Below are 16682 nucleotides of genomic sequence, written 5' to 3'. Positions count from 1 at the left end.
CCGTCAATATAGTATAGTCTCGTCTCTACTCCATCAATACAGTATAGACTTGTCTCTCTACCCCGTCAATACCGTATAGTCCTGTCTCTCTACCCCGTCAATACAGTATAGACTTATCTCTCCACCCCGTCAGTACAGTATAGTCTTGTCTCTCTACCCCGTCAGTACATTATAGACTTATCTCTCTACCCCGTCAATACAGTATTGTCCTGTCTCTCTACCCCGTCAATACATTAAAGTCTAGTATCTCTACTCCGTCAATACAGTGTAGTCCAGTCTCTCTACTCCGTCAATACAGTATAGTCCAGTCTTTCTACCCCGTCAATACAGTATAGTCCTCTATCTCTACCCCGTCAATACAGTATAGTCCAGTCTTTCTACCCCGTCAATACAGTATAGTTTTGTCTCTTTACCCCGTCAATACAGTATAGTCCTGTCTCTTTACCCCGTCAATACAGTATAGTCTTGTCTCTCTACCCCGTCAATACAGTATAGTCCTGTCTCTTTACCCCGTAAATACAGTATAGTCTTTTCTCTCTACCCCGTCAATACCGTATAGTATTGTCTCTCCACCCCGTCAGTACAGTATCGTCTTGTCTCTCTACCCCGACAGTACATTATAGACTTATCTCTCTACCCCGTCAATACATTATAGACTTATCTGTCTACCCTGTCAATACAGTATAGTCCAGTCTCTCTACCCCGTCAATACAGTATAGTCCTCTATCTCTACCCCGTCAATACAGTATAGTCCAGTCTTTCTACCCCATAACAATAACATTTACCACGGAGAACCTGATACATCTTCTGTGTTCATTGATATTGTGGCTTAAGTAATCTGTCACCAATGAATACATTTGTAGAACATACATATTCTCTTGAATTTAAATATTTTTTCAATTGGAAGCCATTTGAAAACAGAAAACATCAGAGGAAGGTGTATCATATGACACATCAAGTATAACACTTGCTGCCTGTTTCTGGGCTTTATATAATTTACCCATATGATTTGCATCACATCCAGACCATACAGTACAGCAATAGATAAAATGGGGAAAATACAAGAGTTGTAAAACTTCATTCTACATTGAATGGAAAGATAGGGACGTATACGCCTTAACACTTAAGCATTTTCGAATTTTAGACACTGCTTTGTCGGCATGACTTTTCCATGACAAACAATAACCCAGATGTACACCTAAAAGTTTTTCATTTTTCTCATTCAGTGTCACCAAGTTTCAGGCTAAGTTTACAATCTGTAGTCCTGGAGAGTTTCTGATTTGAAGCAACAATCACACATTTTGTTTTTTGGTCATTTACAATCATTTTGATTTTATTACACCAATTTGTTACATTTTCTAAATCTGTCTGCAAAACATTTTGTATATCTTCTAAGGATTAAATGACATAATGGAAACTGGAATCTTAAGTGTCGGCTGTATTTGATTGGTTCTTTACTAACGATATTGATCTAAAGTCTAGGTGCCCCTAGGCACAAACGTTTACGGTAATTTAACATCTGGATTTCTAAAAACCATTCGTTTGTTAGAGAGGAAAGGCAAACCCCGTGCTTAGAGTTGTTAACAATAGAACTCAATCGAGCGATTTAACCTGTGTGTACAAAATACAGGTAAAAAATGGTATACCCGTTAAGCCACCCGACCTACAAAACCTATAATCCGGTACACGTGTACTAACCAGTGTTTGTGTAATGCTAACATGTGTTGACTCGTATAGGCCATGTATTATGTAGAGTCGCGGTTCCACACACGAATCAGCTCTCGTTCCAGTTCTATATTGTTTGACACCTGTATGCTAATTAGTTTTCCTGTATCATCACGATTCATTTGTTCCGTAACACACTGACCTGGTCAGAGGTATATAGGTGTTCGTTTGACCTGTTAATAGATAGTGTTAAGACAGGTCGAGACCGTCTGATGAATCCTTAGGTAAGTAAAAACGTAGACCTGTGTGATAAAATAGATGTTGTTTAGTAAGGAGGATTCCACGTAACGCCCTACTGGTTTCACACGGGTACAGTGTTTAGGTTTAAGGGTGGAGGTGGCTTAATTTTGAAAGGTAGCAATAGATGTTGAATGAGATGATAGTCAATCTTGGTTCGAGAATTAAGATATGTTTTTGGTTTAAGGGAGAAATTCTGATTATGAATAATCTATTTGCTTACAGACAAAACATGGACGTGTTACACAAGTTCAAAGACCTGTATGATTCGGCTTTGTCTCTAGGAGGTAAGGAAATTTGTCGCTAAAACACAAATTAAACAGTATACCCTCTACAGTCTTCTATTTTTGTTAAACCTGTAAAATTTCTTATATTGAGATGTTGTAGCTTCGATATGTTTTATATTGGTCTATCACTTTAATTTCATAGGGATATCATGTCCATTGCGATCAGTGTGTACATCACAGACAGATACACTGATGGTTGTGTACATCACAGACAGATACACTGATGGTTGTGTACATCACAGACAGATACACTGATGGTTGTGTACATCACAGACAGATACATTGATGATTGTGTACATCACAGACAGATACACTGATGATTGTGTACATCACAGACTTAGATACATTGATGATTGTGTACATCACAGACAGATACATTGATGATTGTGTACATCACAGACAGATACATTGATGATTGTGTACATCACAGACAGATACATTGATGATTGTGTACATCACAGACAGATACACTGATGATTGTGTACATCACAGACTTAGATACACTGATGATTGTGTACATCACAGACAGATACATTGATGATTGTGTACATCACAGACAGATACACTGATGATTGTGTACATCACAGACTTAGATACATTGATGATTGTGTACATCACAGACAGATACACTGATGGTTGTGTACATCACATACAGATACACTGATGATTGTGTACATCACTGACTTAGATACATTGATGATTGTGTACATCACAGACAGATACACTGATGGTTGTGTACATCACAGACTTAGATACACTGATGATTGTGTACATCACAGACAGATACATTGATGATTGTGTACATCACAGACAGATACACTGATGGTTGTGTACATCACAGACTTAGATACACTGATGATTGTGTACATCACAGACAGATACATTGATGATTGTGTACATCACAGACAGATACATTGATGATTGTGTACATCACATACAGATACACTGATGATTGTGTACATCACTGACTTAGATACATTGATGATTGTGTACATCACAGACAGATACACTGATGGTTGTGTACATCACAGACAGATACATTGATGATTGTGTACATCACATACAGATACACTGATGGTTGTGTACATCACAGACAGATACATTGATGATTGTGCACATTACAGACAGATACACTGATGATTGTGTACATTACAGACGGATACACTGATGGTTGTGTACATCACAGACTTAGATACACTGATGATTGTGTACATCACAGACTTAGATACACTGATGAGTGTGTACATCACAGACAGATACATTGATGATTGTGTACATCACAGACAGATACAATGATGGTTGTGTACATCACAGACTTCGATACACTGATGATTGTGTACATCACAGACAGATACACTAATGATTGTGTACATCACAGACAGATACATTGATGATTGTGTACATCACAGACGGATACACTGATGGTTGTGTACATCACAGACCGATACAATGATGATTGTGTACATCACAGACTTAGATACACTGATGAGTGTGTACATCACAGACGGATACACTGATGGTTGTGTACATCACAGACTTAGATACACTGATGATTGTGTACATCACAGACTTAGATACACTGATGAGTGTGTACATCACAGACAGATACATTGATGGTTGTGTACATTACAGACAGATACATTGATGAATGTGTACATTACAGACAGATACACTGATGGTTGTGTACATCACAGACTTAGATACACTGATGGTTGTGTACATCACAGACTTAGATACACTGATGAGTGTGTACATTACAGACAGATACATTGATGGTTCTGTACATTACAGACAGAAATACTGACGGTTGTGTACATCACAGACTTAGATACACGGATGATTGTGTAAATCACAGACAAATACACTGATGGTTGTGTACATCACAGACAGATACATTGATGATTGTGTACATCACAGACAGATACACTGATGGTTGTGTACATCACAGACTTCGATACACTGATGATTGTGTACATCACAGACAGATACACTAATGATTGTGTACATCACAGACAGATACACTGATGGTTGTGTACATCACAGACCGATACACTGATGATTGTGTACATCACAGACTTAGATACACTGATGAGTGTGTACATCACAGACAGATACATTGATGGTTGTGTACATTACAGACAGATACATTGATGGTTGTGTACATTACAGACAAATATACTGACGGTTGTGTACATCACAGACTTAGATACACTGATGATTGTGTACATCACAGACTTAGATACACTGATGAGTGTGTACATCACAGACAGATACATTGATGATTGTGTACATCACAGACAGATACACTGATGGTTGTGTACATCACAGACTTCGATACACTGATGATTGTGTACATCACAGACAGATACACTAATGATTGTGTACATCACAGACAGATACACTGATGGTTGTGTACATCACAGACCGATACACTGATGATTGTGTACATCACAGACTTAGATACACTGATGAGTGTGTACATCACAGACGGATACACTGATGGTTGTGTACATCACAGACTTAGATACACTGATGATTGTGTACATCACAGACTTAGATACACTGATGAGTGTGTACATCACAGACAGATACATTGATGGTTGTGTACATTACAGACGGTTACACTGATGATTGTGTACATTACAGACAGATACATTGATGATTGTGTACATCACAGACGGATACATTGATGATTGTGTACATCACAAACAGATACACTGATGATTGTATACATCACATACAGATACACTGATGATTGTGTACATCACTGACTTAGATACATTGATGATTGTGTACATCACAGACAGATACACTGATGGTTGTGTACATCACAGGCAGATACATTGATGATTGTGTACATCACATACAGATACACTGATGGTTGTGTACATCACAGACAGATACATTGATGATTGTGCACATTACAGACAGATACACTGATGATTGTGTACATTACAGACGGATACACTGATGGTTGTGTACATCACAGACTTAGATACACGGATGATTGTGTACATCACAGACTTCGATACACTGATGATTGTGTACATCACAGACAGATACACTAATGATTGTGTACATCACAGACAGATACACTGATGGTTGTGTACATCACAGACCGATACACTAATGATTGTGTACATCACAGACTTAGATACACTGATGAGTGTGTACATCACAGACGGATACACTGATGGTTGTGTACATCACAGACTTAGATACACTGATGATTGTGTACATCACAGACAGATACATTGATGGTTGTGTACATCACAGACAGATACATTGATGGTTGTGTACATTACAGACGGTTACACTGATGATTGTGTACATTACAGACAGATACATTGATGATTGTGTACATCACAGACAGATACATTGATGATTGTGCACATTACAGACAGATACACTGATGATTGTGTACATCACAGACCGATACATTGATGATTGTGTACATCACATACAGATACACTGATGATTGTGTACATCACTGACTTAGATACACTGATGATTGTGTACATCACAGACAGATACACTGATGATTGTGTACATCACAGACAGATACATTGATGATTGTGTACATCACATACAGATACACTAATGATTGTGTACATCACTGACTTAGATACACTGATGATTGTGTACATCACAGACAGATACACTGATGATTGTGTACATCACAGACAGATACATTGATGATTGTGTACATCACAGACAGATACATTGATGATTGTGTACATCACAGACAGATACATTGATGATTGTGTACATCACAGACAGATACATTGATGATTGTGTACATCACATACAGATACACTGATGATTGTGTACATCACTGACTTAGATACACTGATGATTGTGTACATCACAGACAGATACACTGATGATTGTGTACATCACAGACAGATACACTGATGATTGTGTACATCACAGACAGATACATTGATGATTGTGTACATCACAGACTTAGATACATTGATGATTGTGCACATCACAGACTTAGATACATTGATGATTGTGTACATCACAGACTTAGATACATTGATGATTGTGTACATCACAGACAGATACAATGATGATTGTGTACATCACAGACAGATACACTGATGATTGTGTACATCACAGACAGATACAATGATGATTGTGTACATCACTGACTTAGATTCACTGATGAAAGTGTACATCACAGACAGATACATTGATGATTGTGTACATCACAGACAGATACACTAATGATTGTGTACATCACAGACAGATACATTGATGATTGTGTACATCACAGACAGATACACTGATGATTGTGTACATCACAGACTTAGATACATTGATGATTGTGTACATCACAGACAGATACATTGATGATTGTGTACATCACAGACAGATACATTGATGATTGTGTACATCACAGACAGATACACTGATGATTGTGTACATCACAGACAGATACATTGATGATTGTGTACATCACATACAGATACATTGATGATTGTGTACATCACAGACAGATACATTGATGATTGTGTACATCACAGACAGATACATTGATGATTGTGTACATCACATAAAGATACACTGATGGTTGTGTACATCACAGACCGATACACTGATGGTTGTGTACATCACAGACAGATACACTGATGAGTGTGTACATCACAGACCGATACTATCTTGATTTAGTTGATTTGAGATCACAGATAGATATATTGATGATTGTGTACATCACAGACAGATACATTGATGATTGTGTACATCACAGACTTCGATACACTGATGGTTGTGTACATCACATACAGATGCACTGATGATTGTGTACATCACAGACTTAGATACATTGATGATTGTGTACATCACAGACAGATACATTGATGATTGTGTACATCACAGACTTAGATACACTGATGATTGTGTACATCACAGACAGATACACTGATGATTGTGTACATCACAGACAGATACATTGATGATTGTGTACATCACAGACCGATACACGGATGATTGTGTACATCACAGACTTAGATACATTGATGATTGTGTACATCACAGACAGATACATTGATGATTGTGTACATCACAGACAGATACATTGATGATTGTGTACATCACAGACAGATACATTGATGATTGTGTACATCACAGACCGATACACGGATGGTTGTGTACATCACAGACTTAGATACATTGATGATTGTGTACATCACAGACAGATACATTGATGATTGTGTACATCACAGACAGATACACTGATGATTGTGTACATCACAGACAGATACACTGATGATTGTGTACATCACAGACAGATACATTGATGATTGTGTACATCACATACAGATACACTGATGGTTGTGTACATCACTGACTTAGATACACTGATGATTGTGTACATCACAGACAGATACACTGATGATTGTGTACATCACAGACCGATACACGGATGTTTGTGTACATCACAGACAGATACATTGATGATTGTGTACATCACAGACAGATACATTGATGATTGTGTACATCACAGACAGATACATTGATGATTGTGTACATCACAGACAGATACATTGATGATTGTGTACATCACAGACAGATACACTGATGATTGTGTACATCACAGACAGATACACTGATGATTGTGTACATCAGATACATTGATGATTGTGTACATCACATAAAGATACACTGATGGTTGTGTACATCACAGACTTAGATACACTGATGGTTGTGTACATCACAGACAGATACACTGATGATTGTGTACATCACAGACTTAGATACACTGATGATTGTGTACATCACAGACTTAGATACATTAATGATTGTGTACATCACAGACAGATACATTGATGATTGTGTACATCACAGACAGATACATTGATGATTGTGTACATCACAGACAGATACATTGATGATTGTGTACATCACATACAGATACACTGATGGTTGTGTACATCACAGACTTAGATACACTGATGATTGTGTACATCACAGACAGATACACTGATGATTGTGTACATACATCACAGACAGATACATTGATGATTGTGTACATCACAGACAGATACATTGATGATTGTGTACATCACAGACAGATACAGATGATTGTGTACATCACAGACTGATGATTGTGTACATCACAGACAGATACATGATGATTGTGTACATCACAGACAGATACAAAGATCAGACTTGTGTACATCACAGACAGATACATTGATGATTGTGTACATCACAGACTTAGATACACTGATGATTGTGTACATCACAGACAGATACATTGATGATTGTGTACATCACAGACTTAGATACATTGATGATTGTGTACATCACAGACAGATACATTGATGATTGTGTACATCACATACAGATACATTGATGATTGTGTACATCACAGACTTAGATACATTGATGATTGTGTACATCACAGACTTAGATACACTGATGATTGTGTACATCACAGACAGATACAATGATGATTGTGTACATCACAGACCGATACACGGATGGTTTTGTACATCACAGACCGATACACTGATGATTGTGTACATCACTGACTTAGATTCACTGATGAAAGTGTACATCACAGACAGATACATTGATGATTGTGTACATCACAGACAGATACACTGATGATTGTGTACATCACAGACCGATACACTGATGGTTGTGTACATCACAGACAGATACACTGATGAGTGTGTACATCACAGACCGATACACTGATGGTTGTGTACATCACAGATAGATACATTGATGATTGTGTACATCACAGACAGATACATTGATGATTGTGTACATCACAGACTTCGATACACTGATGGTTGTGTACATCACATACAGATGCACTGATGATTGTGTACATCACTGACTTAGATACATTGATGATTGTGTACATCACAGACAGATACATTGATGGTTGTGTACATCACAGACTTAGATACACTGATGATTGTGTACATCACAGACAGATACACTAATGATTGTGTACATCACAGACAGATACATTGATGATTGTGTACATCACAGACCGATACACGGATGGTTGTGTACATCACAGACTTAGATACATTGATGATTGTGTACATCACAGACCGATACATTGATGATTGTGTACATCACAGACAGATACATTGATGATTGTGTACATCACAGACAGATACACTGATGATTGTGTACATCACAGACCGATACACGGATGGTTGTGTACATCACAGACTTAGATACATTGATGATTGTGTACATCACAGACAGATACATTGATGATTGTGTACATCACATACAGATACACTGATGATTGTGTACATCACTGACTTAGATACACTGATGATTGTGTACATCACAGACAGATACACTGATGATTGTGTACATCACAGACAGATACATTGATGATTGTGTACATCACATACAGATACACTGATGGTTGTGTACATCACTGACTTAGATACACTGATGATTGTGTACATCACAGACAGATACACTGATGATTGTGTACATCACAGACCGATACACGGATGGTTGTGTACATCACAGACTTAGATACATTGATGATTGTGTACATCACAGACAGATACATTGATGATTGTGTACATCACAGACAGATACATTGATGATTGTGTACATCACAGACAGATACATTGATGATTGTGTACATCACAGACAGATACATTGATGATTGTGTACATCACATACAGATACACTGATGATTGTGTACATCACTGACCTAGATACACTGATGATTGTGTACATCACAGACAGATACACTGATGATTGTGTACATCACAGACAGATACACTGATGATTGTGTACATCACAGACAGATACACTGATGATTGTGTACATCACAGACAGATACATTGATGATTGTGTACATCACAGACAGATACATTGATGATTGTGTACATTACAGACAGATACACTGATGGTTGTGTACATCACAGGCAGATACACTGATGATTGTGTACATCACAGACAGATACATTGATGGTTGTGTACATCACAGACTTAGATTTAAATGGGTATTTGTGCACATGCGAATTGAAAAGAAATGACGGAAATGAATTACAACGTCCACTAGAATATATGGAAACTGAATCTAAAAATAGAAATTAGAACTCTTTGCTTTTATCCCCGTCCACTGTTTTGGAATTCACTACTTAAATCAAAGGAAAAGAAAAAAAAAGGGGGGGGGTACGAAAACTGAAATGTTATATTTCTCTGAGATGTTGTTGATTTTATTTTGATACAAGGGACCTTCCAAACTCATAAACATGTATTACTTTTATTACCAGACCCCCGGGTAGGGGCGTGGCCGTTAATGGTTTCCCCGGTGCCTCTCCTGACTCTAGTAGGTCTCTACCTGATGATGGTATACCACGGCCCCCGGGCTATGGAATGTTACAAGCCGATGTCCCTCAGCTCCGTCCTCGTGGTGTATAATCTTGGCCTGGTCGGACTTTCCGCTTACATGTTTTACGAGGTAGGTGGATTTTATTTATTTATTCTTTGTTTTCTTTTTTAATTTTCCTGATTAAAGAAATACTTTCCATGCTAGTTAGCGAACATTTTTTTATATATGTACTCTTACCTTTAAACGTCGGAAGTAAAACTGTTGTCTTTTAAAGATAAAACTTTGACTAAATCTGATCTATTGATGACTTCCTACACGAGACGACGTGGAATACAGATAGATTGACCATTCAGCTGACTTCAAAATTAAATAAAGTGACCTTATTTCATTTTGCATCACGAATAATTGTAAAAAAGTTTCCTAAATGGCTTCATAATCGGGAAAGAATTAAAAAGAAAAAAATCTAAATTTGACACCAGAATGCAATACACTTGATGCATCGCTTCAGAATGTTTAGGTAACAAACTTTGTTTCAATAATGAAGTGATTATTTTTCTGTGATATTACAGTTCACTGTTACCAGTATCTTGTCGTCCTACAGTTTACAATGTGAACCTGTCAACTACTCTGACGATCCATTGGCAGTGCGGGTAAGATTTGATGTTAACTTGTAAACTACAGGGATTGTGTACGTAGCGCACAGGGAATTGAGAGTTGATCACAACGTGTTTGTATGGACAATCCCAGATAGCATTTGACAGAACAACTTAAACATTTCTAACACAAATGTAGAGCTCTCTTGAACATTTGAAACCCAGAGGCTAAGAATTAATGACAGCTTGAACTTCTCCGCGTTGATGTGTGGCTATCATGTAACACAGGGACATGGTAATTACTACAGTGTATGTGTCTTGACCTCCCCCGACTGATGTGTGGCTAGTGTGTAACATAGGGACCTGCTAATTACTACAGTGTATGTGTCTTGACCTCCCCCGACTGATGTGTGGTTAGTATGTAACACAGGGACCTGCTAATTACTACAGTGTGTGTGTTTTTACCTCCCCCGACTGATGTGTGGGGTTAGTATGTAACATAGGGACCTGCTAATTACTACAGTGTGTGTGTGTTTTGACCTCCCCCCGACTGATGTGTGGTTAGGATGTAACATAGGGACCTGCTAATTACTACAGTGTATGTGTCTTGACCTCCCCCGACTGATGTGTGGTTAGTGTGTAACATAGGAACCTGCTAATTACTACAGTGTGTGTGTTTTGACCTCCCCCGACTGATGTGTGGTTAGTATGTAACATAGGGAATTGTATTGTTTCCTCGTTTGTAATATGACATTGCTTGCTTAGACTGACTTAACCGCCAATATTTGTTGGTCGATACAACATAAGAAGCTTACCCTTTAGGAACGCCTGTACCTTTTACATGAGTCTCCGTGAGAATATTTCTGTGTTCATAGTTTTTCCCTAGTTTTATTGACTTTGAGTTTGGATTTTATTATTCTTGTTGACATGTCACTACTTTTCGGTTTTGTTTTTTTATCATTGTTATTTGTTTTTCATAAAATTTATCTCTTTACAGATGGCAAATGTCTGCTGGTGGTACTTTTTCTCCAAAATAATAGAATTTTTAGACACAGTAAGTAAACAATAGGGTTACGACACACAAGATTTGACCTCAAGTGCCATAATACAGACTTCCGGTCCATTCTCTACATAATACCAGGCTCATCCTAAAACCTGACCTGTTCTCACACCTTGTATAGGTATTGTACTTCAGATGATATTAACATTTTCCAGCCCTATCCTACACATCAGCAGAACTTTCTCTAGCATACCAATATAATCTTTATCGTGATCAAGTTCTTCTTCTTTTTGACTTTATTTCTTTATTTGGAGGTTTTTTTTTGTTTTTGTTTTTGTTTTTGTTTTTTTTTTTTTTGTCTTTTTTTGTTTTCGTTTGTTATTTTTTTAATTTTCGTTTAGAAACAATTCAATTGGAAAGTTCAAAGTAATCAATCGTACAGAATTATTGCACTGGTCCCAGTTTCATGAATCTACTTTGACTTAAGGAATTAACTCAAAATTGCCGATAGAAAAGCATTGCTTAAGGAAATTTTCCTGAAACTGTTAATCCTTAACATACTGATGTTAATACATCGTTTATCGATTTGTAAATAAGCACAACGATAAAGCTTTTAAATAATGATGATCTAGTCATGTACAACTTAACACAGGAACCAACTAGGCTTTGCAATGTTAAAAAGAAATGAAAGAGATAACCTGTACACATCAGGAATTATTTCAAATAAACGTATGTCCTCAATACTAGTTCCATTTTTATGATGGCCGATCAGAACCAGATAGCCAGCCTCACTCCCTAGATCTCAACTCTCAGGGCGACGGAGCGACACCAAGACAGCAAAGGAGCGAGATCTTCAATTTGGCCATGACGCATTCCAATATCCCGGAGAAATTTTTGTAAATTTTCGAGATGAAAAGTCACCTATTCAAACAGCAAATAAATGAAATGGATAAATAAATACAAATAAAAAAAACCACAATAATCAAATCGGAAGACTGTGAATCTAGTACATTTTATTTTCTTTTTAAGACCACTTTACATAAATCCTGGTTTTGTTTATTGAGACTTATCACTAGGAAGTTCCAGACTTACTCTTCTGTGGAGAACTTCTTTCTTTATTTTTTTTTCTATTATTATTTTTTTTTTATTTCAGACATTTTTTATTTTGAGAAAGAAAAATGACCAGATAACTTTTCTGCACGTGTATCATCATAGTACCATGCCAATCAATTGGTGGCTAGGGGTCAAGTTCGTGGCTGGAGGTCAAGGTAAGTCACAACGGGTCAAGGTTGAACAATGCTAGATCGCTTGATTATGTATTTATCAATTATATTAAGCATATTTATTTCTTGAAATTTAAAATACAGTTGTTGTAAAAAGGAACGTGCATACATATCAGGCCATTTAAATTATACACGCAATTCTAATTCATAACATGCATTACAATTTCCGGTTTTGGCTTCCGGTGACGGAACATATTGTTGAATACTTATCAAAGTTAGTACACAGGGACCTCAGGAACTAGCAACTAGCGCCAGACAAACAGCAGACATCAGACAAGGAACTTACGTCAGACAAACATCAGACATCTGGCAAGCAACTGATGTAAGACAAGCAACTGATGTCAGCCAAGCATCTGACGTCAGACAAACATCAGACAAGGAGCTGACGTCAGACAAGGAACTTACGCCAGACAAACAGCAGACATCAGACAAGGAACTTACGTCAGACAAACATCAGACATCTGGCAAGCAACTAGCGTCAGACAAGCTACTGGCGTCAGACAAGCATCTGACGTCAGACAAACAACAGACCTTACTCTGAAAGAGTTCTATGTTATGAAACATGTCATATTTATCTTTTATAAATGGTGATACATTTGTTTCGAGCATTTGCCACGTCTCCCATTTCAAAGATTTATCATTTTCTATTTCAGCTTGGTTCCTCGCAAACATAAACTGTTTCGTCCATATTGTGATGTACGCATACTACGGGTTATCTGCCCTTGGTCCACAAATGAAGAAATATCTATGGTGGAAGCGTTATCTTACAATTCTCCAGCTTGTAAGTGTTATTTATAAAACTGATCACGTAATAACTTATCGAGTCTTATCAAATGAAATAGAATCAAATGGAATATCAACTAGCCATACGATGTATATGAAAATTGAGAATAACTGGCTGGTTATTTTTCTATTCTAAATATTTACTTTTGCACATACAGGTAAAGTTGGGAGCGATTTATTTCAGGGTGTATGCTACCTTGCTCTGTTGCGGACGCGTTGTTTTCAAAAGATCTCCATATAACAAGTACAGAATCGCAACATTGGTCTTTGAATTTCTCAGACATTGTTGTGCCTCTGTATTCATTTTTATCAATGTCTTGTCGATTTTCTTCCTGATAGTCCGTCAACAATATCATGCCTTTCTCTGTAACCTTAACCCCAAAATCTCCAAATTCCAAATCTATCATCTGTTTCGTAACTGACAAAATGAAACTTAATTAAGTTTGATACTTGGATAATCACTAGAGCTGGTTCTAATTGACGATCCGTTTTACTTACAGAGTCAGTTTTTCGCTGTCATCCTCCATACGGGATACAATATGACGACCGACTGTGATTTTCCCGTCGGATTTAACTACGCTGTGTTTATATACGCAATCACTCTAGTGTTGTTGTTTTCAAACTTCTTCAAAAAGACCTACACCAAGTCAAAGGAGAATTAACTCCGTCACAACCTAGACACACCTACACCAAATCAAAGGAGAATTAACCCCGTCACAACCTAGACACACTTACACCAAGTCAAAGGAGAATTAACCCCGTCACAACATAGACACACCTACACCAAATCAAAGGAGAAATAACTCCGTCACAACCTAGACACACCTACACCAAATCAAAGGAGAATTAACTCCGTCACAACCTAGACACACCTACACCAAGTCAAAGGAGAATAAACCCCGTCACAACCTAGACACACCTACACCAAGTCAAAGGAGAATAAACCCCGTCACAACCTAGACACACCTACACCAAATCAAAGGAGAATTAACCCCGTCACAACCTAGACACACCTACACCAAATCAAAGGAGAATTAACTCCGTCACAACCTAGACACACCTACACCAAGTCAAAGGAGAATAAACCCCGTCACAACCTAGACACACCTACACCAAATCAAAGGAGAATTAACCCCGTCACAACCTAGACACACCTACACCAAATCAAAGGAGAATTAACTCCGTCACAACCTAGACACACCTACACCAAGTCAAAGGAGAATAAACCCCGTCACAACCTAGACACACCTACACCAAATCAAAGGAGAATTAACCCCGTCACAACCTAGACACACCTACACCAAGTCAAAGGAGAGTTAACTCCGTCACAACCTAGACACACCTACACCAAATCAAAGGAGAATTAACCCCGTCACAACCTAGACACACCTACACCAAATCAAAGGAGAATTAACTCCCGTTATAACCTAGACTCACCTACACCAACTCATACACCAAACCACACCGACATCTAGTCAAAATGAGGTTATCGAAGTATTATCTATTATCACCACCAAGACAAAGAGGGCGTAGTCACACTTCCACATCAAATAAACATAGACTCAACAATACCTAGCCAAAACGGTGATATCAATGAACATCCTGAGCCATGTGCCAATATTGATAATACTCTTATAGACTAGTTTACACGATTGAAGTCGGATTACCTGTCGGGTTATTCGATTTTACTTTTAGTGTTGTTGAAAACATTTTTGTGATTTATATATGGTGTGTTTATATATATATACAAGTCGTTATGTTTTTAATTGTGAACGATATTAGCTTTATACAATGAACGTCTATAACAAAAATCCCCTAGATTTACAGCAGATTTATTTTGATGGCCAAAGCATTATTGTCTAATTGTTAATAAAATATTTATATTTGTGATAAACACAATCTGGCTTCAATTTTTACTCTTGTGAAAAAAGTCTTGGTATGATATCAAGTGATCTCGGGTCCACTTCCGGTACCCGTGATGCCAATGTGCATTTGTAATCAAATTTCTACGTCCCGTGGTGATACAGCCTTATGTCGATCAAAAACACATTTTTCCATGAAACTTAAACATAAAATTGCGGCTGTTCACGCACAAAGACATGTATTCAGTGGAAATTCTACTTTCAGAGTAACATAAATATCTTTCTGTAGTGTCTCTAGGAATTGGCAGTACAGTCACCTCAATAACAACTGTGAAAATGGCTGCGGCCATAAAAAGATTCTCGTTTTCTGGTTAGGAATTTCGAGAAATAACCACCACTTCATTACCTTTTCGACAGAACGCTGTATACTTCATTGTTTTTTTTTAAATCTAATTTCACAGACCAACGTAAAAAGAAAGAAACAAGCTCATTTAAGATCAGCACGGACACCATGACGTCACATTCAATTGTTTTGTTTAAGTTGGACTGTTAGGCTTCACTCAGAAGAAATCCTATA

General features: G+C 37.5%; 1 protein-coding gene across 1 annotated transcript; it reads left to right on the top strand.

Moving 5' to 3' along the window:
- The first annotated feature begins 2194 nt into the window (after positions 1-2194).
- On the top strand, positions 2195-14905 carry LOC132556003 (elongation of very long chain fatty acids protein 4-like). Its single transcript, XM_060220392.1, has 7 exons — positions 2195-2249; positions 10526-10713; positions 11154-11234; positions 12175-12231; positions 13331-13445; positions 14114-14241; positions 14744-14905. Exons 1-7 carry the CDS (start codon positions 2195-2197, stop codon positions 14903-14905), a joined length of 786 nt encoding a protein of 261 aa, XP_060076375.1.
- Positions 14906-16682: the final 1777 nt, after the last annotated feature.

Source organism: Ylistrum balloti, unplaced genomic scaffold (genome assembly GCF_031769215.1).
Source record: "Ylistrum balloti isolate Yb309-2 unplaced genomic scaffold, AGI_CSIRO_Ybal_v1 Utg370538, whole genome shotgun sequence".
NCBI classification, from domain to species: domain Eukaryota; kingdom Metazoa; phylum Mollusca; class Bivalvia; order Pectinida; family Pectinidae; genus Ylistrum; species Ylistrum balloti.
This window is presented reverse-complemented; position numbering and strand designations above follow the sequence as displayed.

Excerpts from the sequence above, each read along its gene's own strand:
- LOC132556003 (XM_060220392.1), top strand. The coding sequence starts at position 2,195 with ATGGACGTGTTACACAAGTTCAAAGACCTGTATGATTCGGCTTTGTCT. Across the intron at positions 11,235-12,174 it reads ACGATCCATTGGCAGTGCGG|ATGGCAAATGTCTGCTGGTG; the intron begins GTAAGATTTGAT and ends ATCTCTTTACAG. Across the intron at positions 13,446-14,113 it reads GTTCGTGGCTGGAGGTCAAG|CTTGGTTCCTCGCAAACATA; the intron begins GTAAGTCACAAC and ends TTTCTATTTCAG.